This window comes from Panthera onca, chromosome D2, assembly GCF_046562875.1.
Source record: "Panthera onca isolate mPanOnc1 chromosome D2, mPanOnc1 haplotype 2, whole genome shotgun sequence".
Lineage (NCBI taxonomy): Eukaryota > Metazoa > Chordata > Mammalia > Carnivora > Felidae > Panthera > Panthera onca.
The window spans coordinates 17,240,061-17,266,202 of NC_138349.1; the positions used below are offsets into that span (position 1 = coordinate 17,240,061).

Here is a 26,142-nt window from a genome sequence, read left to right on the forward strand (position 1 = left end):
ATCTGTGCGCCTAGCATCCAGATCAAGAAACAGGACATGACTCAGACATATCCCTCCCAATCCCACAGACACTTTCCCCCAAGAGTGACCACTGTCCTGATTTCTCAAACCTGTTTCGCCACTTCTTGGGCTCTATGAAATCTTACCGTAGTTTCTCTTGAAAGGGACTGTATATGTATATCTTTAATTTTCAGAACCAAATTGTTGATTTACTTATTTATTATTTGAAAGGAAAACATGTACTGCTAACTTACAGTATCCTATGCCTGGTCTTTTTAAATGCTGGGTTGAAAGTTTTCTAAAAATATCCTAGTAAAGTCCTGGTGACATTTTTCAAGAGTGACTTCGGGCTTGGTTTTACTGTGCATCTGGTGTTTTGGTTTCCAAGGTGGAATATAAGAAGGACCTGGAAAGTAGTAAAGGTCACAGTATCAACTACTGTGAGACGCCTCAATTCAGGAACGTGAGCAAGATCTCAAAATTCACCAGTGATGTGAGTTTTTAACACCTCAGCGTTGGTTTGGGGCTTTGTTGATGAGCTAGTTTCTAGGTCTCTTAAGAGACAGTCTGTGTGAACATATCTGTTTGTCCCGGAAGCATGGCCTCTTAGGCACGAATACCTAAGAGTTTTGATGAAGGTTGCCTGCAGGCAGTAGTCCATGTAGTGTTAAATTCTGTCACACCCCCCGCCGCACACATGACCTTGAGTCCTCATGGTAGCACCCATCCTCTTGTGTTCTTCTTGTGTAGCGGTATCTGGCTCCTGGTGGTGAATGCTGGGGAGGGAGGCTGGCTGAGCATGTAACATCGCCTCTCAATGTGACCTCGCGCTTCTTAGTACCCGATCTCCTTTAACCTGGGGACCCAGATGTTCTTTCCTCATTTTACAGATGAGCAGAGACATGCCAGAGTGGCATTTGCAAAGCTGGAAATTCCCAAAGTTCTGGGGACGTTTCGTTGAGCTCATCAAGGACCCATACTAGATGTGATTTTATTTCTGCTTAGCTGCACATAATAGTAGAATTTAAAATCCTGAGGGAATTTGTAAGGTTCAGGGAGGAATTTATTGCCTAAATGTAGGGGTTAAGAGCACCAGCTTCGGAGCTGACAGTCCTGGCTCCATGATTAGCCAAGTGTTCGACTTTGGGCCACTTGTTTAAGCTCTCTGAGCCACTTTGTCCACCTATAAAATGGGGATGATACTAAGTCCCTCCTCGTCACGGAGTGTTTGTGAAGATGAGCCGAGTAGGATCGTGTCTCAGACATAGTAATAGATTTGTGTAAAGAATTTCACTGCCTATAGGGCGCCTGGGTGGCTCAGTCAGTTAAGAGTCCAACTTCGGCTCAGGTCATGATCTCACAGTTTGTGGGTTTGAGCCCCGTGTCGGGCTGTGTGCTGACAGCTCAGAGCCCGGAGCCTGCTTCGGATTCTGTGTCTCCCTCTCTCTCGGCTCCTCCCTCACTCACGCTCTGCCTCTCTCTGTCTCTCAAAAATAAGTAAACATTAAAAAAAAAAAGGATCACTGCCTAGAAACTCTATGGCCTCCCAGGGTAGATTATTTTAACGTAGCTTCGTTAGAAGCCACCCAAAGTGGTCCTGTCTATGACTTCTTGGTATCCTGTTTTGGTTTTCTCTTCATTTGGTAAGCTGCATTTGGGACATGACGTCATTACTTCCCATGGTTTTAGTCGTAACCCATTTATGGTGTAAAAATCACAGAATTTGGCAAAGCTCAGGTTATATTCTTCATATAATTAGAAATGGAGGTAATAGCCTGCAGTGATTTATATGAGCCCCGAGCGCCTGCATAATCAGCACCTGTCCATTGGGGAGTGCCACACGCTCAGGGTAGGTTTTCACAGGGGGAAAAATCTGGTGTATTTACAATTAGAAATGTTCCAAGAAAACTGGGTCTGTTGTGTACTGCCTGTGCTCACCCAGATCCTATGTTTGGTTGTGTGCCCGTGTTCTGGCCTCACTCCAGCCTCTTGTGCTTGCTTGAAGTGTAAGTTGCTTTGTTACAAAAAGGTTTGTCTTTTTTACTCAGCAAGGCACTGACTACTTCGGTAGGTTCTATGTAATCATTTATATTAACAATTTAGTGCATTAAGATGAGTAGTAGTTTATCTTCAACAGGTTGGGAGGAGAATGCTTTTCTTGAAAGTTTTGTGTTTCCGTGTAGAATAAATATAAAGAAAACTACCAGAACCACATGAGGGGCCACTATGAAGGAGTTGGTATGGACAGACGGACCCTCCATGCTATGAAGGTTGGAAGCCTGGCAAGCAATGTGAGTCCTAGTTTGAAGGGCCTGTAGGTCTGGGGACCTGTTGGGGTGGAGGGAGGTGAAACGTGAAGATTTCAGCCAATTCTTTTTCGACTTCCCTTTGTAAAAGTCAGTGTTCTATTGTGTAAACATTAACCGATACAACCAAAGCTAGGTTGACAATTTGCAAAAGCTTCAATTTATTGGTCTCAGCTTTCTCTGGCTTGAAGAGTTCTCAAATGTGTTATCATGGATCTAGTGTGAGAAAAACATTCCGTTTCTGAAAGAGAGAGAAAAATGGCTGAGCATAATTCTTATTTGAAATCCCTCAAATTTCCATAGTGTTTGTGGCTTGTTTGGAGTTGGTTAGTGGGTTGGTTGGTTCATTCATTTATTCAATGGTAGTGTTCATTGAAGGCCTCCTGTGGGCAAGTGCCGGTCAAGGTGGTGGGATAACGAAATAGATCGGATCCCATTGCGTGTAATCTGTTAATCTCTCCTTGGCTTTGTCAATTGGGTTGACAGGGTTGCAAATGTCAGGTTGTAAATCTTGGAGGTACAGGGCACTTAAAAGAAACTGATTTCATTATTAAAACATACAAAGGTCAAATTTCCTCTGCTTGAGAATGTCAAATTTGACCTATAGAAAAAAAAATTTTTAAATCTTGACTTTTCATTTATTTTCTGGGGGTTTAGCCAAGAAGCTCTTTCATCATATACCCATGTGCCACTGCTTCCCTTTGTAAGGGGTTCCATAATTAATAAGAAAGATAAAATAAAAATGTGCTACAGATGGAAGTTCACTAATTTTGGATTAATTAAGAATTCAAATGAATTAAAGGCAAAGTGCGAACATAATTTAATTTTCCTTGGAGGTGGTGAAACTGAATTAATTTTATTTCTTGTTACTTTTTAGAAGTTTCCTATGTCATTCAAACAAGGTCAAAAGAAAGTGGGGACTAATTTCTTTCTTTCTTTCTTTTTCTTTGTGTTTCAGATTGCCTACAAGGCTGATTATAAACACGATGTTGTGGACTACAACTACCCAGCCACTCTTACTCCTTCCTATCAAACCACAGTGAGACTGGTTCCCTTGAAAGATGTAAGTTCTCCTCCGGTAGCACCTTCTGCTTTATTGCTTGTCCCTTCCTCCTGTGGAGTGATTCTTAGGTAGCAAGATGGAAAGAGAAGATATAACAGTTCGTAACAGATGGAAGGGATTAAGAAGGGGAACTTTCCCACTAGGAAGCCCACGTATGCATGTTTGGAAACTCTTAGATTTTCTATGTAAGGTGGGGACAACTCTGGTTCCATCTTGAAAATAACCTGCTCTTCAGTATCTCCTTGTAGAATTTGGTGGAATATGTCTGCTGTTGGGCACGTTGAAAGTAATCATTCTTTAGACATGAGGAGCTTCTTTTTTTCCTGATTTAAAGTTTTGGAGTATGGTACGTTGAAGGACTGCAGGAAGTAAAATAAAATAGCTAAAAGTTGAGAGGAAGTGGTACTGTTGACTCAATTTTCTCTCAGGAGCACTTGGGAAAGTATATGTATTTCTTAATTACTATAGTGGTGATTTTATTTAGATACAGTTTGACTTGTCCCAATGAAATAAGTATAATTCATTAAATTTATTGTTTTCTAAGTGTAAGAATTTTACTGCATATGCTTATTACAGGAAATTTAGGAAATACAGAAAAGTACAAAGAAAAAGATTAAAGTCATCTGCTATCTTAAAAAGTAGTTAAGGTGGTTTAGAACTGAGTTCATATCATAGTTATTGGCCAGTGATGGTTATCTCCAACCAGTCAATAATTTAATAAATAATTCAACATATATTTACTCAATGCCCAGTGCTACTTTCCTTTACATTCCCTTGGGATCAGCATGACCTCAGTAGCTGACTTGGGTGTTGCTCTCGGTAAATAGGTCTTTGGGTCGCTCTCCCTTTTGCTCGGAGTGGGAGCCTTGTCGGGTTCAGCTGGGCATCTCCAGTGTTGAACGCACGGCTTACGGGACAGCAAAGGATAATCACCGGCAAAGGATAGTTTAGTGAATGAAATAAGCTTTTCAAATGTGTAGTAAAGCAAAGAATGGGAAGTCAAGGAATATAAAGGGCCTAAGCTTTGCTTCTTCTTTTCCCAGGAAGTTTGGTTGGGTTGACTTTCTCACATCACCTTCATGAAACCCAAGGTTACACTTGACTACCTAAGCTACTTCCTTTCTATTTTGCCTGCATGCATTACCTGGGAAACTTGAGGACCAAGAGCACCTCATTAAAATGCGAGTGTCGGCTCAGCCCGTAGAACTCCATCAGTCATGCCTAAGAGCACAGTCAAGTGGAGAGAGATTCCTACAACTTTGTACTCCCATTATAACAGGACTTGCTATTACATTTGTCTGTGGAAAGCTGTGGAATCAAACCACGCACCTGAAATACAGCCTGGTCAGCTGCACGAGTCTGATAGGAGAATCAAACCAGACTGGATTCGAAATACTATTTAGAAGCAGAGGGAGATTCTGAACTAGAAGCCCCAAGAGCCAGATCCAGGTTACAGAGACGTTTAGTTTGACCACACAGAGTTGAAAAAGTAATTGGACCAACATATAGAGATTTGGGGAGTTCATGTAAAAATTCATATTTTCATCTCTTCTGGAAAAATCTAAAAATGCTGGGAATGGCCACCCTAGCTCCTGCATGATAGCAACTGGCTGGGACTGAGGGGCAGCTGCTCTGGGTTATCTTATTCTCCTTTACCTTCCCTTCCTGGCTCCCATGTGAATTTGAATTTACCACCCCAGAATGTAGGGATTTACATACAGGAAGTATTGGGAGAAGGAAGTTTGGGGAAGGAAGTTGGGGGGAATCCATTACAAGAGCATTTATGGTCCCTCTGTCTGGTGGCTCTAAACGTGGTCAAATAGCTATGAAATGAAATAAACAAGCGTGCGTCTTTAATTAGAGAGCATTCCCTTCAGATGGATTTTATCAACACTAATAGCATTAAAATGAGATTCCATCCTCAGCAAAGAGCTCCTTCAGAAAGTAGATTGAAGCAATGGCCAAGCATCTGTGATGTTGCAGAGATGTGATTAATCCTGGAGACTGTTAATTATGTCCCGCAGAGGAGAGTAATTGTGCTCTGCAACATACTAATGCAGAATTATTGGGAAGGAATATGCCTTTTAAAAAAAATACAGTTTTCGTGACATTTTATCATGCATAATTCTGAACTCTAATAGACTCTTTATTATGAGATGATAATTTCCCCTCTGAGTTAATGCACCAGGAAGCAACTGCACTCTAATCTCATTAATGGTTGACATTGAAATGACTTTATATTTCCTACTTTTCCTATATACCCCATATCCGCAACTCACAGTGTGCAAAAACTTCTCTCCCTGGACCACTAACCAAAAAGCACAAAGCGATGCCGTGCTTTATCTCCAAATCCAACAAAATACCCCGTGGCTCAGTGTCGGGAAAGCTCAGTTTTTCCTAGATCCTGTTCTAGGAGTTAATTTGTAAGTCATTTGTTCATACCCAGAACATATTTGCCTGTCTAAACAATGGTAGCTCTGGCTATGGGGGATCCCTGATTCATCTGTAAAGAAAAAAAAAAAAGTAATCGCTCCAAGCACCCTCGCTTTGGCAAGCCAGGTTTACAGTGGGAGCCACTTTGGCTGACATTAGCTGGGTGACCTTGGGCAAATTAGTTCTCTGGCACTCAGTGTTTGCATTGTAAGGTGGGGATAATAAGAGCTTCTGCCCGCAGGGTGGTTGGATTAAATGCATTCTTGTGTGTGAAGCACCAGAAGTGGTGCTAGGCACAGGAAGTGCCATTCTTTTTTTTTTTTTTTTTAATTTTTTTTTTTAACGTTTATTTATTTTTGAGACAGAGAGAGACAGAGCATGAGCAGGGGAGGGGCAGAGAGAGAGGGAGACACAGAATCCGAAACAGGCTCCAGGCTCTGAGCTGTCAGCACAGAGCCTGACGTGGGGCTCGAACTCACGGACCGCGAGATCATGACCTGAGCCGAAGTCGGCCGCTTAACCGACTGAGCCACCCAGGCGCCCCAGGAAGTACCATTCTTAAGCCACGATTGTCGTTAGCCCGTGGTGGGACAGGCAAGAATGGAGTGAGTACAAGGAGGAGACACGGGAGACAATGGCCCTTAGGTCTATTTCACTTGAGTCACTGGGCTATAAAAACGTTGAACTATTCGTCAGCATTTAAAAATGGCAAGGCTTGACACAATAAAATAGATTTCGGGTTTCTTTGGAGTAACTGGAAGATCTGATCATTCTGGGCCCCACACTGTTGCACCGTAATGTTCCCAGAGCTGAGCAGCAGCTGCGGGCCTTTGCCACAGTCCCCCCCACTCCTGAATGCTTCCCCAACAATGAGGCCAAACCCTTAGCCCCTACTAGCCCTTCACCTGTACCCAGCTAGTGGTCTGTCTGGCTGTCACAGACTTTGTGACCTCTGGGCTACAAAGTCTCCCTGAGGTGAGCTGTCACCTATGCAGGCAGCAACAGGAAGTAGCAGCCGGCAGATAGAATGAGAGGTGTCAGACTCTAGACAGACCGCTGGTGGGAGGACAGGGCAGTGGTGCCCCTTGTGGAGGGCAGGGCCAGCGGCCAGAGGAGTATGGCCAGAGGCGGTAGGTGGAGGTCTGGGCAGAGGTGCCAGTAGACAGTGGGGACCCAGCAAAGGGGTGTGACGTTCTTAGGCGTGACCTAGGCCGAAGGATGCGGCCGCACTGTGTGGGAGACCGGGTGGGGTCCCGGGCTTCAGGCGATACGACAGAGGCATGAAGACTGGGCGTGGGGTGTTCAGTGATCTGGTTGCTATGAGCAAAACCGGGGTGTCGCTGATGGGAGGGCCTAGCCAGGAGCCTATAGGCAGAGGGGCTCGGGTGTCACAAGCCACCGGGTCAGTTTGGGGCCCCGGGAGCAAGGGCCCAGCTGAGATATCTGCATGGACTGTGCAAGTCTGCTCGCTCGGTGCAGAGTAGCCTTCTGTGGCTGTTTGCTGAAGGAATGCATGAATGAGCAAATGAATGAGCGTCAGGGGACCACGCAGGCCGCAGGGAAGAAGGTCAGGAATAGGTTAGGGGTGCGTTAAGTTTTCCCTCCTTTCCCTGGATTGAGGGCTGGCCTTGGTTAGACCGTGGAACAGGCCATCCCCCACCTTCAGCCTCTTCGTCTTCGCTAGCCTGCATCCCGGCTCCCCTTCCGCCTGTGCGGGGCTCTGGGTCCTCACGCAGCTCACCGCCACCCCCTCCCTCGTCATCTGCCGCCAGGCCTCAGACATGTTCCTATATCTCTCTGCTCAATTCGCATTCTGTCTACAGTGGATCTTAGGAGGAAGATCATCCATCTCTTAGTGGATGTTTGGAGGAAAAGAAGACAATTGAATGAATGTCTTCTCATGGGCAAATGGCTAATAATCCTTGAGTCTCTGAAGGGCAAATTGTACTTTCCAAAGAGAAAACCCACGAGCCCCCCGTGTCTTGAAATGATGGGAAACCTGGAAGTCAGTGCACTAGGCCGTGCTGGAGGTTTATCTTACCTCCTTCTCTTCTGAACTGGCCCACCCTTCTTCTTTCGCGAACGTGCGAAGCTTTCGGCCATTTTCTCAGGGACACCGGTGGGGCGGAAGTGAGGGCCAGGCAGGGGCTGGCGTACAGGGTGAAGCCACGCGAAGACCGTCCTCGCCCAGAGCTACTGATGCGCCCTCGCCTCCCACCTCGACGTGCCTATGGCATCAGTTGGACTTTTTGTCCCTCTTGCATTTTTCGTTCCCTTTTTAAAAAGACCCCTTTTCTTTTGAAGCATAAAGCATATATAGAAAAGTACATTAAGCATAGATAGGCAGCTTGAATTATTACAAAGTGACCTTGTGCATGTGTTTCCATTGGGAATGCATGTAAGAATAGAACTGTTGAGACCTAAGGTATGGGTGTGTATGCCAAGGCGCCATATTGGTCCCAAAGTAGCTTTGCCAACCCGCTCTTCCACCAGCTGTGTTGTGAGCGTTTCTGCAGCTCTACATCCTTGCCAGCCCTTGGTAGAGTCAGTGGCTTAAATGTTCACTCTTCAGGCAAAAGCGGAGGGGTGTCTAATTGCAGTTTTCATATGCGTTTCTCTGATTCATAACAGTAATAACGTAGATGAGCACCTTTTCCTGTGCTCACTGGCTCACTGTGCTCCTGTTAAAGTCACTCAATTCTACCATGTGTTGGGGTTTTCTTGTCTGTGGGGTTGGAGAGTCTGTTGGTTTCCAATTGGAATCTTTGATCCTTTTTGTAGTAATCAGAGGATCACAGCTCTGCTGGGCTTAGGGGCAGGGAACTAATAAGCAAATCTTAGAGAAAAGTGTTTTTTGTTTGTTTTAACCAGGTCAACTATAGGCAAAGCATCGACAAATTGAAATACAGCTCTGTGACCAACACCCCTCAAATTGTCCAAGCCAAAATCAATGCCCAGCAACTGAGTCATGTAAGTAACCTGTCCTTGCCTAGTGGGGGGACTCACAATTGCTTTGTGGCCCCTGGATATCTGGCTCCCAAGGATTTGGCTTTCATTCATGGTGACATATGTCTTGTGACAAACATGAAATGACCTCCCCTCAATGTAAACTTTTTATTTTGGAAAATTCCAAATATATTTAAGTGTAGAAAGGATAATGTAACGACTCCCCGTGTATCCATCAGTCGGCTTCAACCACTACCAACTCGTGGCCAGTCATGCTTCATCTATATGCCCATCCACTTCCCCATTTTGTGTTATTTTAAAGAAAAAGACCAAAGATTAGATAATTTAACCTATCAATACTTTAGGGTAAATCTCTAAATGATAAACAATTTTTAGACGTATTTATACAATTTTAGTATATCATCCCAAAAAAACTAATGGTAATTCTTAATACCACCAGTGTCCTATTAGCATTCAATGTTCCAATGATCTCATAAAGTTATCATTTTGTCTTACGGTTCGTTTGGAACGGGATCCAAATGAGGTCCATGCTTGTGAATGGCTGATAGCTCTTTAAGATTCTTTTCATCTTTAAGTTTTCCTGTTTTTCTCTTTTCTTTCTTGCAAGTTGTTTATTGAAGAAACTGGACTGTTTTTCCTGTTACGTTTCCCACAGTCTGCACTTTGCTTACTGGATCCCTATGTGGACTTCATGTGTTCCTCTGGCCTCCAAATGTCCCATAAAATAGTAGCTAGATTTATAGGTTGGATCAGGCTCAGGTTCAATTTGGGGCCAAGGATGCTTTTCAGATGATGCTCTATTTTTCCACTGGCAATCACCTAATGTCTGGTCGGCCCTTTTTTGTGTGTGACTTAAGATGGCCTTTTTTTTCAATGTGAGCAGCCGTTGAGAGTTACTCCCTGAGTATCTACTCTGCCTATAGTGAGATGTTCAGCAGTGTAGCACATTAAAAAAAAAAAAAAAAAAAAAAAAAAAAAGTTCTGTATCCATAGTGCTTCAAAGGAGAGTTGGTGAAATAACCACAGGGAGATATTTTATACACTCACAACTCAGAGTGTGCCCTTGAGTTGTTTTACTTGTCACTTGACCTCTTTAATCAGCTGATTTCAAACACTCATAAACTCGCAGGCTTCCTTGTCAAATTTTCCAAAAACTCCTTGTCGGCTATTGGGTCTAAGGGGAAAGTGAAAAAGAGAGGCTTGCCTCCGAAATTCACCTCCTGTCTGTATAAAAACCTTGCATTTACCCTGTGGGTTGATTTTAAATCCAACAGGTGAATTACCGCGCTGACTATGAGAAAAACAAGTTGAATTACACACTGCCACAGGACATACCTCAGCTGGTGAAGGCCAGAACCAATGCTGAACTATTCAGTGAGGTGAGCAAGCAGTGGAGGTGAGAACGTGGTAGGGGGTACGTAACCTATGTGAAGGTGAGGGCACCAGTCCCTACAAGCAGGGGCTGTTGTGTTTGGGGAGAGACGTTCATCAGAGACGCCCATCACATTATTGTTTTGAATTTTGCTGTCTCATGGACTGTGGCAGTTCACGGGGGATAAACTGATCGTAGAAATGTAATTCTCATGATCTGAGCATGTGCACAGCATGTTCTCAGACACACACACACACACACGCCATCACCATCATCGTCATCCTCGTCCTGGTGACTTCCCACCGGTGCTTCGCTGTGTGGCGGAAATTCGAGTTTTGAGATCAGTCTCAGTCGCTAGATTTTTCCTGGAGTCACAAGGGGGCTGTGATTAGGCTTCTCGTTCTAGATGGGGGCAGGAGAAGAAAAAAAGGAACTAACATTTATTGAATGCCTGCTCTGTGCAGCACACTGAGACAGACAACCAAAAATGGAATTATTCAATTATCATCACCCCCCAAGGACGCATTTATTGCAGGGACACAGTGGCATGGGCTTTGGCATGAGAATCCCCCAGGTCAGATGCTGGCACTGCGATTTTTAAGCTGTGTGACCTGTGCGAGGTCATAGATGTCTCCGAGCCTCATAGGCCTAATGCAAAGTATGTACAGTTGATGAGTAGAAGGCACTTAGGAAGGACCAATAAACTGAAGGTGTTGTTACCATGGTAATATCAATACCTTCCATATTTACCAGCTTGGGATCTGTTTTCATGTTCTATATCCAGTTTATCCCCACAACAGCCCTGAGACAGATAATAGGAGATTTTTTTTTTTTTTTTCAAATGGCAGAGTAAGGCTGAAAGAGCTAATGTGCCTTTCCCAAGGTCTCACGATCAGGAAACAACAGAGCAAGGATGGACACATGGCTCTTCTCTTTGTCCCGTCCCATCCCCGCTGCCCTGCACGGCCCCACAGCTCAGGAATCAACAAACCGTGTTAATAATTTCTGTTACCGTTTTGACCATCATAGGCAAGATTCTGGTCTGCAAACAGATGGAGAAACCATCTTTGTGGTCGTCGTCGTTGTTTTAAACGTCTTTGTAACCTTTGGCAGGAAGATGGATCGGGACTCCTATTCACCTGTGTTTCTGTTCGTCAGGTTAAGTACAGAGAAGGCTGGGACAAGGCCAAGGGGAAAGGATTTGAGCTGAAACTGGATGCTATGTCTCTGCTGGCCGCCAAAGCCTCCGGAGAGCTTGCGAGCAATGTAGGTTTTTCTCTCATTAACTCAGAAATGCATAAGAAATGGTTCCGATAGGGGCGCCTGGGTGGCGCAGTCGGTTAAGCGTCCGACTTCAGCCAGGTCACGATCTCGCGGTCCGTGAGTTCGAGCCCCGCGTCAGGCTCTGGGCCGATGGCTCGGAGCCTGGAGCCTGTTTCCGATTCTGTGTCTCCCTCTCTCTCTGCCCCTCCCCCGTTCATGCTCTGTCTCTCTCTGTCCCAAAAATAAATAAAAAACGTTGGGAAAAAATTTAAAAAAAAAAAAAAAAAAAGAAATGGTTCCGATAAAATGTCAGTGGTCCTGCAGAAAAAAAAATAATGACCGCTAACGTTGTAAACATCACTCCTCTTTAATCATCTTCTGGGTTCGCGAAAGATGGGGAGGTTGTTTTCAGAACTCTTTCCCTTGCCCTGTGAATACCAGAGCCCCTTCGATGGCAGAGTTTCCTTTCCCCTCACAGTAAACCTTTTTCTTTCTCTCAAGATTAAATATAAGGAAGAATATGAAAAATCAAAAGGCAAAGTCATGGGCACTACGGACTCCAGGCTTCTGCACTCTCTGCAGGTTGCCAAGATGAGCAGTGAGGTAAACTCTTTTCGGTCCTCCACACTTTCTCGGGCTTGTGCTGCTTTAAGAGTCCTTCCAGGACCTACTTCACTGCTACCTTTTTATTGACTTCCATCTACAATTTCTTTCCCTGTTGGTGTGAGAAGTTTGTTTGCTTTCTTTATTTAGCCAAAGCATACTGTTCTTTTAAAATAGGGGCACCTGGGTGGCACAGTCAGTTAAGCGTCCGACTTCGGCTCAGGTCATGATCTCATGGCTCACGGGTTCCAACCCCACGTTGGGCTCTGTGCTGAGAGCTCAGAGCCTGGAGCCTGGTTCAGATTCTGTGTCTCCCTCTCTCTCTGCCCCTTCCCCTTCCCCTGCTCATGGTCTGTGTCTCTCTCTCTCCATTAAAAAAATTAAAATAAAATAGATGAGAGGTGGGGCCCCCAACAGTGATCTCTTTCTACTGCTCAAGGTACAAAGGTGTCTGGCCACAGTTATTCATTCCACAGATGTTTACCAAGCAGCTACTGTGGGCAAGATCCCGTGTAAGACACCTGGGCTATCAGAATGGACAACACATAACAGGTTCCTCCCCAGCGGAGCTTAATTCTTACGGGGAGAGTTAGACACCAAGCGCCCTGTCTGTTGTGACCATGTCCTGGATGAATCCCGTGGCTATGACACACTTGATACTCAGAATGTTTAGCAGATAACTGAGTCGCCTAAACTCCAACCAATCGAAATGACCCTGCTGGTAAATGACTGTGGTGGCTGGAGATGAACCTTGGTAAACGTCACCTGCCGAAATCCTTTGGGGAGGGGGGGTTCTGCTACGAGGGACCTACTCGGTTTCAGATCAGGCCTTCCCTGCCAAAGCCGAGGAGGCCAAAAGGACACACAAGCACTGAGTTTCTGCTTTACAGCGGCTGCTCCAAGTTGGTGCAGGCTGCATGGCACAGCCAGATATAATTCCCTGGTGAGTCATTAAGGAGCCATGGCTTAAACAGAATGAGAGAGTTGGCATCTGGGTCACCATTTTGGATGTGCCTACAGAACACGTCCTGTGAAGTGCGTTATCGTGAAATATACAGAGACACTGAGAATTTGGCTGCAGGTTAGACAGAGAACAGAATTATACTTCTTATTTTCAGTGGGAGGAGTTGGGGCCAAAAGGATGGTGTCTTGCCCAAACTTGTGTAGTGGTCAGTGGTAAAGGTAGAGATCGGATCCTAGAAGTCTGACTTACTGGAACCATACTGACTCTGCCGTGGCATGCCGCCTTTCCTCACCACCACACCACCATCACCCCTGTCACCGCTGTCATCACCGACATCACCACTGTCATTGCCATCCTCATTGGGAACGTTTGCCAAGTGGTTGCTCTCTGCCAGTCCCTGCACTTAGCAGGTTTCAGCTGCTGTCTTGCTTGCTTATCACAATAGTCCCCTGAGGAACATGAGCCCCAGAGGTCATCCACTTGGCAAAGGGTGGACCAGGTCTGACCTAAGACTTGTCTGGCTCTGCAGCCCAAGCTCTGTTACTCTGCCTCGTAAAGGTTCCGCAGAAACCGTAGATCGAGCATTCTCCTCCTGGAGAAGCCAGGGAGAAAGATTTCATATTGGTGAGAGGCATTCCTACCAGAGCCAGAGCAGCATGGGGCCTCAGCTCCTTAGCAGCACCGCCTTCCCGAGCCAGAAATTGGGTCCCACCTTTCTGACAGATGAGTGACATTGTCGTTTCCTCATGAAAGCCCGGGCTGCTTTTCTGTGTTTTGAACCACTTCTGCAAAGGCAGACCTCAAGTAATGGGTCTTGTCGGTACATTCAAGGTCGAATACAAGAAAGGCTTTGAAGAGAGTAAGACCCGCTTCCACCTACCCATGGACATGGTACACATCAAGCATGCTAAGAAGGCCCAAGCTCTGGCCAGTGACCTGGACTACAGGAAAAAACTGCATGAATACACTGTGCTGCCTGAGGACATGAAGACTCAGTGGGCCAAGAAAGCCTACGGGCTCCAGAGCGAGGTGAGCCCTCACTCAATGCCGGTTCTCTTCCTGCCCCTCTCGCGGTTGGGCACAGGCACGTCTTGAGAGCGATTTGGAACCTGTGCGTGAGTCTGTTCTGTGACCCCGAGGACTAGGAAGAACTTCTGAGATGCGTCGGCCGCAGGGAAGGCGGGTGGGGAGGTTGAGCCCTAGATACAGTTGAGACAGCAGAGGCAAGAGGGCAGAGGACTGGGGCTCAGAGCTGGTGCAGAAGGCCAGATGTGTTGATCACGGCGCTGAGCAAGGAGGAGGCGAGCGTTGAAAATGGCAAGTAAATCTTGGAAATTTAGCAGGTTGGGAGATACGATGTTCGGTCAAAACTGTGTGAAAAGCCCTCTTTTTGGTGCAGTTGTGGTGTTTGAGCACTAAGGCGGGAGATGCTCTGCTGGTTACAAAGTGAGCCAGTGGCCTCACCCGCAAGGAGAGTCCAGCCCGACTATGAAAGAGCCGAGGGCAGTTCTACAAATGCAAGAGCAAGGGTTTTCCGAACTCTCCCATCTTCTTTGCACCCACGCGTCTGATTACAGCTTGGGTTTTCTCTTGCAGCTGCAGTACAAGGCCGACCTGGCGTGGATGAAAGGAGTCGGGTGGTTGACGGAGGGGAGCCTCAATTTGGAGCAGGCCAAGAAAGCGGGACAGCTGATCAGCGAGGTAACCTGAGCTCGGGCCCCCGGGCTCCTAGTGGTTCTCAGCCCGCGACTCGCCGAACACCGTCTTTTCCCCTGATGCCCCCTCCGCAGCCCCCCGGCTTGTTTTGAGGGGGACTCAGAGGAGGACCTCTCCGTTTCGCACCTGCAGGGCACCCTGACGAATGTTCCGCACGCCCTCCCCCATCCGGGGAGGCGTTCGTGAGAAGCCTTAGCGGTTTACGTAGAGGAGCAGTGGCAGCCAAAGAATAATCCAGAAGGGTTGTAATACGCAGTCGATTAGCACGTGGGAAAATGTGTTTGTCACGTGAGGCGTGCGTGCTGCCTCCTGAATCAGAGGGTCTGCTGTTTGGAGGTCAGCACTCTTCCCGGTGCTGTGCCTTCGACTCACTGCAGACTCCGGTCAAGTCACTCGAGCCTTCCGACCCTTTCTGTCGTGTAGAACAGGGAGTGTTTGAGAGTCCCTGCGGCTCTCTCTCCACCAGGCAAAGTGGGCTTTGGCAGCCGGCAGAGGAAGACTTTTGAAGGGCATCTCATTTGGAAGTGTGACTATTTCAGGAGCTCTGTTTGGGATCCTCAAAGGGAATTCTTGTGTCAGGACCAGGAAGGCTGAGTCGGCATATCTTTTGCAAATGGTAATAATAGTGATAACAGCTGCACAGTCCCGCAGCCGTTGCTGTCATTGATTGACCACTTTGAGGACGTTGCATGCATACTGCTCATTCGTTGCTCACGGCGGCCCTGTGTGAGGAGACACTATTACTCCCCGGTGAAGCTCATTTTAGTGAGGGAAGAGGGACTGAGAGTTTCGAGGGAGGAGCAGAGCTGGGCTCTGTCCCAGTGTGTCCGGCCCCATGCCCCAGCTCCTGACCATTAGGTGGTATTGCATCCCCGAAGCACGTTTTGTAAATGACTCTTATTTTTCCACTGCTCATCCTTCTCTCAGACACAGACACGCTTAAGGTTAGGATATAGAAATAAAGAAGGTAGACAAATGGGAATAACGCTTCAGGGTTCCTATGACTCAGTTCAGGCGTGCTGAACTCCCAAGTGGAGAAAACCCAAGCCCCATTTGCGTTGGATAAAGACGTAGTGAGGTGACCCAACCAGCTGACCTCCAGCCCTAGGAATTTCCATCTCTGTCTCACTTCCTCGGCCTACGAATTATTAAGCTCCTCAAGGGCCGGGAAAACACTATTCTCTTCGCCTGTTTCATGTTTCTGTTGTGCCCTGTCCAGGGTGGATTCTTGGCTCCTCAGTAATTTCTTATGATCTGACCCATGCAGAGCCTGGAATAATCAGGAATTTCCAACCATGGGAGGGAAATGCGACTTCCTTCAATTATGTGGTGAAGGAGTTTTCCCATTCAACACACTGGAACTAGAGAGGAAAATTACAAGTCTCTTTGGAGAATTTTTTTTTCCTAAAGGCAGGAGATTTGGAGTCTCCAATATTCCAGACCCGACTCTGGGTTCAGGTGGTGCCCGTGACCCTCTTGCTGACAGAACTGGTGTGGTGCTCACCTCTGCGCTCCCCGCCACACGAGGCTTTTGCTTCAGTGAAGCCACCCCCAGCGGCCGCCCTTCCCGTCCGCTTTGGCACCTCCGGTGGAAAAGCCAGAGGAACTAACCTCCGGGAGGGACAAGAAGTCCCTGTGGGGAGACAGAATTAGCACATTTGAAATCTTGCCAGTTACTTTGTGGGTGTGAGGCGGGGACACAGTGAGGACGAGACCTCGGCGATCTGGGACATGAAGGAACTGGGAGGCCGGATCCCACCTGACCGCCAGCCTCCCGCCTGTGGCTCCCGGCATCCCCGTTCCCTATGGCATAGGGGATCCTTGGATAGCCATGATGGCACCATGCCTAACGGTGACGGCTGATGTGAACCGTTGCTGTGTCCACGGACTCCGCTCGCGGAAAGCATGGCATTGAAGCCTCTGCCCCACCCCAGAGTGAGACAGCTTCTATTTTTTGTGCCGCAGTAGCAAGAGCAGCTCGGGTGACCAAGACAGGTGCCCAAGGTCATGAAGCTGGAAAGGGGCAGAGGCGAGACCTGGCCTCCATCTTCCTGGTTGTAAAGCCAAGTTCCCTCCACGTCACTTTTCCTGTGTCAGATCTCGATTTATAAAATGGGTGCATCCCAGGGCATAAGGTGAAACACAGGGTTTCCTGAGGGAGAGGCTCAAGTTCTCACTCAAGGGTGGGAACTAAAAGAGGCTCACCAGAGCGGGCTGCTTCAGGCCTGTGTGGTCCCGATTAAGCTGCCGGCCCAGCCGTGACGGTCCCCCTCCCCCCAAGAAGATGCACGGGTCACTGAAAGTGTGCGTGTGGATGTAAGCACGAGTGTGGTGGTGGGGACAGCCAACCCCTAATGCTACGCTGTCCCTTTTCTTTGGAAACAGAAAAACTACAGGCAGAGGGCGGACGAGCTCAAGTTCACCAGTGTGACCGACAGCTCCCAGATGGCACACGCCAGGAGGAGCCAGGAGCTGCAGAGCGGAGTGAGTCCCGAGCTGCCCTTTCTCCGCCATGCTGCCGTGTCACGGGCCGGGCGTCTCTGAGACCACAGCAGGTGCTGCCCGGACACGATCCGGGCACCAGCGAGCCTCTCCTTTAGACAGGCGGGGCCTGGCTCTCCCGGAGCCTGCAGGCTGTCTCCGGGCACCGGACCCCAGCTCTCTCTGCCTTACCCCACTTCCCTTCTCTGCTGGTTGTGAGGACAGATGCCGACTGATGCTACTCATTTCAGCTCTCAGTATTGCCCCGTCTCGCTTTCTTCTTCTTTCTTCCCCCGCCTCCTACCTCTCATCACAGGCTCTGTCATTCTGCAGCCGGGAGAGAATTCTCTTTGGGTGGGGGGGAACATGCGCCCCAAGACGGGCGGCATCGAAGTGAAACACCGTGTATGTTGTTCGCACGTCAGTGTTGAGCACTTCCTGTGCACGTACACCAAGCACGTGTTGGAGCTGTGGCAGGGTGGCCAGGACCGTCCTAGTCGTCCTTCATAAAGGTCCAGGGACATGTGCCGGAAAGGACGCTACCGACAGAGCTCAGGGGCATCAGAAAGCCGCCTTTTGGAAGCTCAAGTGGGGGGGTGGGAGGGAAGGGGAGAGAGAAAGAACAGAGGGGTACGTTTTTCATGGACCAGGTGTTCACTTGTGCTGTCTTTTAGGTCACTGCTCGCTTTCCAGGTGTCACTGCCTGGGAATGCATTGGGACTGGCGATGGGGGCAGGGGGACGTGCAGGGGAGCAGAGAATGCTTCTTATTTTTCTCATTCGGGGAGCCTGGGCCCACCTGAGCCCTGCAGCGGGTTATTTTCTGTGGCCGTGGACAGCATAGATGGGAACAGCTTGGGAAGCTCAGTGCCTTCTCAAGGGTGACATGTGAAGACAGGGACCTTGGCAGTGTGGTCGGGTTGGTCCCCTGACCACACTCTTCTCGAAGCTCCTCACTGCCTCGCCCTCTGCCTTCACCCCTCCTGCCTTAAGCCCCATTTGCTGTTGTCTGCTGGCCAGCGTCTGGTCTGGCGGGTTTTGTAACGGACCCCCCGTGCAGGTCGCAGAAACGCCAAGCAGATCTGAAGGCGCACCTGCGATGCCGTGCCACCCACCCCACCCTGCCACCTGCTCCTGACCCAGTGCTCTCTCCTGACAGGTGGCCTACAAGGCAGGAAACGAGCAGTCCGTCCATCAGTACAGCATCAGCAAAGACGAGCCTCTCTTCTTACAGGCCCGAGCCAATGCTGCCAATCTCAGTGAGGTATGGCCAGAGGGGGCGGGGGCGGCTGTAAACTCTGCTTTCCCGCGTAGGCGCTTGGCCACTGTGCTCTGTCACCTGGGGTTCCACACATCCGGTCGTTGTAAACAGCTCATCCAGCAGACCTCGTTCCTGGCCAGTTGTAGGGGGAGGGAAGGACCACTTTCCCTAGGAATGAGCTGGCGGGAGATTTGACCCACTGACTATATAACAGGGTAGGAGGTAGTGGTTCTTCCAGGGTCGCGGCTCGAACAGCATTAGAGCATTGTTAGAAGGAAGGAAGCAGCACTTGAAGGCGTTAGCTCCAAACTGCTTGGGTTTGTTCGATCCTTGGGTCTATCACTTACTAGGTGTGAGACCCTGGGCTAATTCTTTGCACTCAGTTGTCCCATTGGCAAAAGAAGGGTAATACTAGTTCCCGTCTCATCAGGTTGTCACGAGGCTTCAGTGAGCTAATATACGGAAAGCCCTGGGAGGAGGAGGAGTGTGCCGAAGGTAGCCATTATCCAGGTGGCTCTCAGACACAAAGCATGCGTGGCCCCAACCTTCTCCTCCCTGTCTTTCAGCAGGGGCCTTACTCAGCTCTCCCCCTCAGCTCCCAGGTCTTTGGAGTCCTGATCTGAGTCCTAGGTAGAGGGGAAAACTAGAAGGAGCAACAGGGGCTAAATTGATTCACACACACAGAGCGGGAGCCTTCAGAAGAGAGACCTTGAAACCCACAGGTGGGGGCAGGAAGGGACATGGGAGGAGCAAGGACAAGCCCCAGGTGGACTAGAGGCTGGAGGCAGGGAGACAAAGATACGCAGCTGTGGCACCTGCTGGGCTGAGCGGGCTGCGTGCGCAGGGGTGGGGAACCTTCCAGAAATGTTGCCGGGCGTTTTGCAATGTTATTCCACCTCGGGCATGTCTTTGAGACCCCCGTGAAGACTCCTAGTAGTTTTCAAGGCCTCTGGAGTTCAAATTCAGCTTCTTTTGACTGAAGCCCTGTGTGTTAGGAGGCCTTGAGGCAGGAACAAGGAGGTCTGGTGGTGTTCAGGTTACCAGGTTTCTGTGGAAGGACGCAGTCGTGTTTGCCTCCTGGAGAGAGCATTACAGACTCTAGGGAAGGCTTCCCGCAGGAGGATGATCTCTTTTCTCCCCTACCTCCTCAGAAACTGTATAAGAGCAGCTGGGAAAACCAGAAGGCGAAAGGGTTTGAGCTACGTCTTGACTCCTTGGCCTTCCTGGCAGCCAAAGCCAACAGGGACCTGGCCAGCGAGGTGAGTAGGTGCTCAGCTTGTACAGGGCGCCACGAATCCTGCCGTTTTCCATCTAGGAGAGTCAGAAAGGGTCTGAGCCTCAGGGTCCCATCGGCGAAGTGGGGATAAATACGACTGCTTCACAATGAGATAATCCTGTACGAGCCGAGAGCACACTGCTTGCCACACGTTGGCTTTCAGTAGGTGGAGGCATTATCAGTGGCAGCAGCACGAGTAGCAAGCTAAATGGCTTATGTGACAGACAAACTGAGGCTCAGAGACATTCTAGGACTATCTAAGGATGTCGTGGCCTGCCAGTGACCGAGCATTGTGATTCTGGGAAGGTGGTTTGACCTTGCAAAATCTCAGTTAACTCATTGGTAAATCGACAGTTGCAAAATGTTTACGAGGAAATGAAACAAACTGACGTGTATCGAGCGTTCATAGTCCACTGCCATCTGTCGGGAGTCTGATGTGAGATCAGAAGCCGAGGCCAGAGTGGAAGACAAAGTCTGCTAATGTCATCAAGACAGTCTTGCTTCCAGAAGAAATGCGTGCACATAAATATACTCCCCTATATAAATATATGTAGATATCAGCTGAGCTAAACAGTGACTTGGTGATGTCATTCTGGCATAAGGTCCTTATCTTGTTCCTGGTGAGAGTTCATGAACCAGCACTGGTCTACAGATGCACTTTGAGGGGCTTGGGTTTGTACCAGGCCTGGCTCACAGTGAGTGTTCAATAAATGGTGGCAGGTATTAATACTGTTGTTGTTGGCACAGGTGGGAGGAGAGCCCAGGTCTCCTGATAATATTACCCTGTTACAGTTTTTAAGGCAGTTCTGTATCTGTTTTTTCCTTCTGATCCGCATTACTGTCGGTCTTTTTCCAAGCGAATATGAGCCCCTTTCTCAAACAGCAGCTGTGTTTGGGCTATTCTGTGTCATTTTCATTCCATGACTACTTTTTGTTTATAACGTTTTCACTATTCCCAGAAAGGAAACAACGGGCCACTTAAAAATAAATCCAGAAAAATTGAGGTGGAGGAATACAGACAAGAGATGGAATGTCACCAGGAACTTGGGAATAGACTGTTGCATAGCTGAGCATTCAGTTTAGCTCTGAGCTTCCTGGCAGCTGAGGTGAAAAGGGAAATAATGAGTAATCTTTTATTTCACTGTTTAGTGATAGGAAGATTCTAATTCTAGTAAGATTCTGTTGTTTGGCTTTGTTTGGACTTTCAAACCCTCAGTTTGAAAGTTAACAATGCCTTTAGGAGATGCTAAAATGCCCTTCTCTCTCCTTCCTGTTTAGGTGAAGTACAAGGAAGGTTATGAAAGGTCCAGAGGGAAGCTGATCGGGGCGAAGGATGCCCAGGGGGATTCACAAATGAGTCACTCGCTGCAAATGTCCAAGCTGCAGAGCGACCTGGAGTACAAGAAGGGGTTCGAGGACACCAGGTCCCAGTGCCACGTCTCCCTGGACATGGTCCACCTCGTGCACGCCCGCAAGGCTCAGCATCTAGCCACAGACATAGGCTACAAGACAGCATCTCATCACTTTACCGCTTTGCCCACAGACATGAGGGTGGAATGGGCCAAGAAGGCGTACGGGTTACAGAGCGACGTAAGCTCCGTGTGCACGCGTGCGTGTGCTAGCGTTGCCGCGATGGTTTTCCCCAGCACCCCCTCCACCCCCCGCCACCGCCCTCAAGATGGTAGTGTATCCCCTGACATACCTGCTTCTGGATCCCAGGGCGGACACAGCTCAGCTTTCCTAGTGGTTTAACCTTTATTTGAGCTCTGCCCGCTTCAGATACTATACCACCACCCAGCGACTTTTTTCCTCCGGGGCATTTGCTCTATGTCTGTTTTCCCTCTTTCGTTTTACTGCGGGGGGGGGGGGAGACATGTTGGTGACCTCCACAACCGCGGCCTGTTCTGGGAGAGGTCTCCCACCCTCCTTCCAACCCTGGCAGTGCCCTTTGCGGGAAGAGTGGCACACGCTAACCTGAGCGCTCCCTCCCCTTTCTCCTGGGTGCCCCACCTGGCTCCCCTCCTCCTTCAGGTGGCTCTTGTGCGCTGAGAAGGCAGGTCAGCTGCCTGCACGCTGGGGGCCGGGCGGTGGGGAGGGCGGTACAGACACACCCTTCCCGGCAGAGCGGTTTCGGGGGATACAGGTGATGCGCGAGTTTTAGAGAAGCGTCCATTTAAATGGCTTTCCATTAAAACGACTCCTTCCACGCACGGCGAGCAAAGAAATGAGATGTGCCCCCTGCCCCGCACCGAGGCGCATAGGAAGGAATCGGCACCGTGGGAGGCCTGGGCTGTCTTGTGAAATTCCCTCAAATAGCTCCCCACCCGGGTTCTGTTGTGAGTTCTCATTTTCTTCTCCCCTGCTTGTCATTTCCAACAAGGAAACGGGGAAAGCAGACAATGAGGACACTCCTCTTCCCGAGGTAGACACGCGTCCCTAATGAGGGACAAGGTTGATCCGACCCCTCCCGCTGAACCCCCGGGCGCCCGTGGGTGGGGCCTAACGCCACCGGCAGCGGGAGGCTCCAATTAGAGGGGAAATTAATTGACATTCTGGAGCCCTGCCTGTGACTGTGCAGAAATGGATAAGACAAAAGTGGCATCTAATTTGACTCAGCCAGCACCAAGGCGACATCTGGGAGCCGTTAACAGCCCTTTAAATGTCTGCGCGCCAACAATGGCCTGCCTTTTTCTTCTTTCTCCTTTATCAGAACCAATACAGGGCAGATGTGAAGTGGATGAAAGGCACGGGCTGGGTCGCCACCGGGTCATTAAATGTGGAGCAGGCGAAGAAGGCAGGAGAACTCATTAGCGAGGTGAGATTTCCTGACAGCGTGCAACAGGGCCGGCTGCACTAGGCGTGTGGCATTGCTGTATAAAATTAAAATAATTTCCACTCAAAAGGCGAAGAAAAAGGCAAAGCTACATGAAAGGCCCGGAAGCCCAGACTAGGGCTGGTAATTAGAGGGAAACTACATACCAAACACACACCAGTAGGGGCCCGTAGAGCCCCGGCAAAAACAAAGTGGGTGACAAATGATATTATGAATAATAATGACAATCAAAAAGAGCTCAATTGCTACCCACCAGCTTACCTTTTTAATGAAGCAACAAGGGAGAGATGATGAAAAGATAACATTTATTGCACCCAGAAAGCTCTTTCGGGACTTGATGCCCGTTTTCTCTCTCTCTCTCTCTCTCTCTCTCTTCCCGCCACAGTGTAAACAGTTTTTGAATATTCACGTGGTGTGGAGCACGTGACCCGGGTCTCTCCTGTTGAGGGGTCTCACTTCTACTTAAATCTCACGCCGGTCCACCTGCAGCCACCCTAGCTGGACCCTAAGGCATTACAGCGTGCTAAAAAGATCTGTCTGCTCACATTTTGGGGAGAGTTTCATTAAACAGGTCTTTTAAAGATCTGATCAGGGTTTCTCCCTCTCAGAACTATTGGCATTCCGAAAGCTCTCTGTTGTGGGGGCTGTCCTGAGTCACGTGGGGTGTCTGGCTGCACCCCTGGCCTCCACCCACTAGATGCCAGTAGCACCCTCTGCCCAGGTATGACGACCCTCAGTGTCTCCAGATGCTGCCGGAAGGTGGAGAGCCACTGGACTAGACACACCAGGGAGTTGTCATTGCCTCGTGCTCACACGGAGGCTGCCCGTCCTCGAACAACCCAAATCCCACCTCTGTTCATGTCTGTTTGGGGAGGAACTTGCTCAGAAGGCAACTGAGAATTTTTCTAGTTGCCTCCAGAGTAACCCGGTCTTTCTGGATTTTCCTGGGTGGGGAGGGGATCACCACGGCTGCAGCCACAGAGGATGGTAGTCTTTGTAATGAGCCTCCTGGGACTTTGTTTTGAGAACACTTTCTTACTGAATGTGTAGGTAGGACAGAAAGACACCTAAGTTGGTTTTTCAAACACACCTGCCCAGCGTTGATATCTTTCCCATGGGAGAATGTTCTGGTTAGCCTGACATGTTACAGAGCTGGTTCCAAAAGCGGGTTCACTCTGATGGGCCTAATTTTTTAGGAAATCTTAGTCAACGTTCAAGGCTCAGTGGACACTTCACTGCCCTAAGTAGTTCATCCTGACTGAGGAAAGACCTTCCTCAAAGGATGATTTTGAGAAACTTGCCGCAGCAAACATCTAGGTTGGAAGACTCATGCTCCTAAGCTCTCATTGGGCCCACTCATAAAAGGATGTGAAAAATAAATCATACACACAATTTAGACTTCAAGATGATTCTTTCATGCATCTAAGTCTGGCATCCAAGGGAGCTTTCTGGAACTGTTTATCCCACAGTGGGCTTAATTTTCCACCTCATTTTGCAGACTTACTCAACAAATTGGCTTATCTTCTATGCTGCATGCCAGTCCTCAAACTTCAGTAAGGCAAGAAAATCTTTCAGCCGTTCTCCCTAATCACCTCACTTCTGTTTCCCACACTTCCAGTTCAGTGTCAAATTGGCTGACCTCTTAATTTTCAGCCCAAATGCCACACACTGCTGAGAAAACCACAGATGCATACACGCCTGTCTCTTAAAGCAGGAGTCGGCAGACCTTTTCTTGTAAAGGACCAGATAGGGAGTGTCTTCAGCTTTGTGGGCCACACAGTTCCCGTTGCGGCTCCTCGGCCCTGCCACCTCTGTGTGAACACAACCATAGACAACCGTGTATGTGAACGAGCATGGCTGTGTTCTGATAAAACTTTATTTACAAAAGCAGGTGACCCAACAGAGATGGCTGGATACCGAACCCTGTCTTCCTTAATCAACCCTGGCTACAAAAACTGACCCTGATAAATGAGGAAGTGTTCATAAAATAGGTCTTTGATTTGAGGAACGATACACTTCATAAGTCCGTTAAGAGTGCGACTGTCCTAGTCTCCTGGAAATGTATTTGGATTAAAAAAAAAACAAACAAACAAACCCGGAATTAATTTAAGCATGACTTTTAGAATCAGAATTGGGTATCTAGGTCTTTGCCAACATTGGAATTCTTTGTGATTCTGTGTTTGTTTGTTTGTTTGTTTCCAGTGTCTTTCAAAATGTAAGCTCCTTCCTTTCAACCATAGCACCCTTCTTCTTGTTATTGTAACATTCTAAAGAATCCTTGCTCATGTTAACTGAACCAAGTTCTAAAGTGATTGAATAGTTGTGATCCCTGACTGTTAAATGTGAGGGTTTTGACTGTGATAATCTCCGCCAAGTCCTTTCGTGGAAGGAAAGCGGGAAGCTTCAATTGATAAATGTAACCACCTTCTTGCTTGGGAGACCCAAACTAAGAGATGTAAACAACGCAGCATTTGAAACCCACAAAAAGAACCCTTTCCTAGGCGTACATCCCCCGGTATTTTACCGGTATAACCCAATTTCGCGATGTTTTCTTTGCACCAGCTAGAAATACTTTAATGTTAATTGACATGAGGTTATTCTTAAATTGAAACAAATATTAACCTGAAGGCACCTAGGATATAAAGATGGAGGAAGCCGAATAATAATTATGTTCACAAATTCACTCTAATCTCAAGCAACCTATGATTTTCCCTTTCAAATGGCATGAAAGAGCGGCACAAAATTCACAGCTTTGATCTTTTTCTGCTCAACAGAAGAAGTACCGTCAGCCTCCAGATGCTTTGAAGTTTACCAGTATTAAAGACACTCCGGAGATGGTCCAGGCCAGAATTAGTTATACCCAAGCCGTGGATGTAAGTGATAATATATATACATTATGAACTCTAAGAGTGGGCTCTTCTTTCAACACTGCGATTGAAGCTGAGGGTTCCTTGCCTTGCTCTTTCTGTTGTTCGAAGGATGAAGGAACTCCTTGTCCTTTGCCAAGGAGCACCTTAGCGGGGGTGCTTCCTCATTAGGATGCAAATGGGGTGTTACCGCTCTTCTGATGCCAAGTGGGGCTCTGTCACCCCACTGCCCTCATGCTCTCCTGTCTTCCCATTTGCATATCTTCAAGATTTGTGTGTGTGTGTGTGGGGGGGGGGGTGCTTTTCCCCTCTCCTTTTTGTTTTAAGGTGTTGTTTCCAGAACTGGAACTTTGGGAGTGAAAATTCTTGGCATCTGGAAGACTCAGCCCCCGCTAGTCCTCCTTGGGACCCGAGGGCAGGAATTCTTGCTCTCTGAATTCCCCCAAAGACTTTGGAAATGATTTGGGTCTTGCGGGCACGAGACTAACAGTGAACTCACTTCCCGTCTTCCCTTTTTAACGTGAAACTGAGACCTGGCCTTTTGTCCTCACTGCATGGCGTTCGTTGGAGACCAAATTGAATGATGAGGTCCCATAAAAACTCACTTTAGGACATGGGTTAACCCCATTTGGCTGATTCTGCTGAGAGAGGCCCGCAGATCTTTGTAAAGTGGGGCAGACACGCCTTATAAATATCTTCAAACCATTCGACTTGCCATGAGGAAAATGTGCAACCCTT

At 48.2% G+C, this 26,142-nt stretch overlaps 1 protein-coding gene across 8 annotated transcripts in view; it reads left to right on the top strand.

Annotated features, from left to right (window-relative positions):
- Positions 1-26,142, top strand: part of NRAP (nebulin related anchoring protein) — a 70,503-nt gene that overhangs the window by 18,116 nt on the left and 26,245 nt on the right. For 6 of the 8 annotated variants that reach the window (XM_078434839.2, XM_078434846.2, XM_078434840.2 and 3 more), the window contains exons 12-26: positions 389-493; positions 2,184-2,291; positions 3,265-3,369; positions 8,674-8,772; positions 10,044-10,148; positions 11,300-11,407; positions 11,906-12,007; positions 13,803-14,000; positions 14,568-14,672; positions 17,073-17,171; positions 18,327-18,431; positions 19,580-19,687; positions 20,983-21,294; positions 22,415-22,519; positions 25,312-25,410. In XM_078434839.2, the coding sequence (XP_078290965.2) occupies positions 389-493; positions 2,184-2,291; positions 3,265-3,369; positions 8,674-8,772; positions 10,044-10,148; positions 11,300-11,407; positions 11,906-12,007; positions 13,803-14,000; positions 14,568-14,672; positions 17,073-17,171; positions 18,327-18,431; positions 19,580-19,687; positions 20,983-21,294; positions 22,415-22,519; positions 25,312-25,410 (1,863 nt within the window). The remainder of the gene's footprint in view (positions 1-388; positions 494-2,183; positions 2,292-3,264; positions 3,370-8,673; positions 8,773-10,043; positions 10,149-11,299; positions 11,408-11,905; positions 12,008-13,802; positions 14,001-14,567; positions 14,673-17,072; positions 17,172-18,326; positions 18,432-19,579; positions 19,688-20,982; positions 21,295-22,414; positions 22,520-25,311; positions 25,411-26,142) is intronic. The other 2 variants (XM_078434844.2, XM_078434845.2) reach the window with 1 other exon arrangement.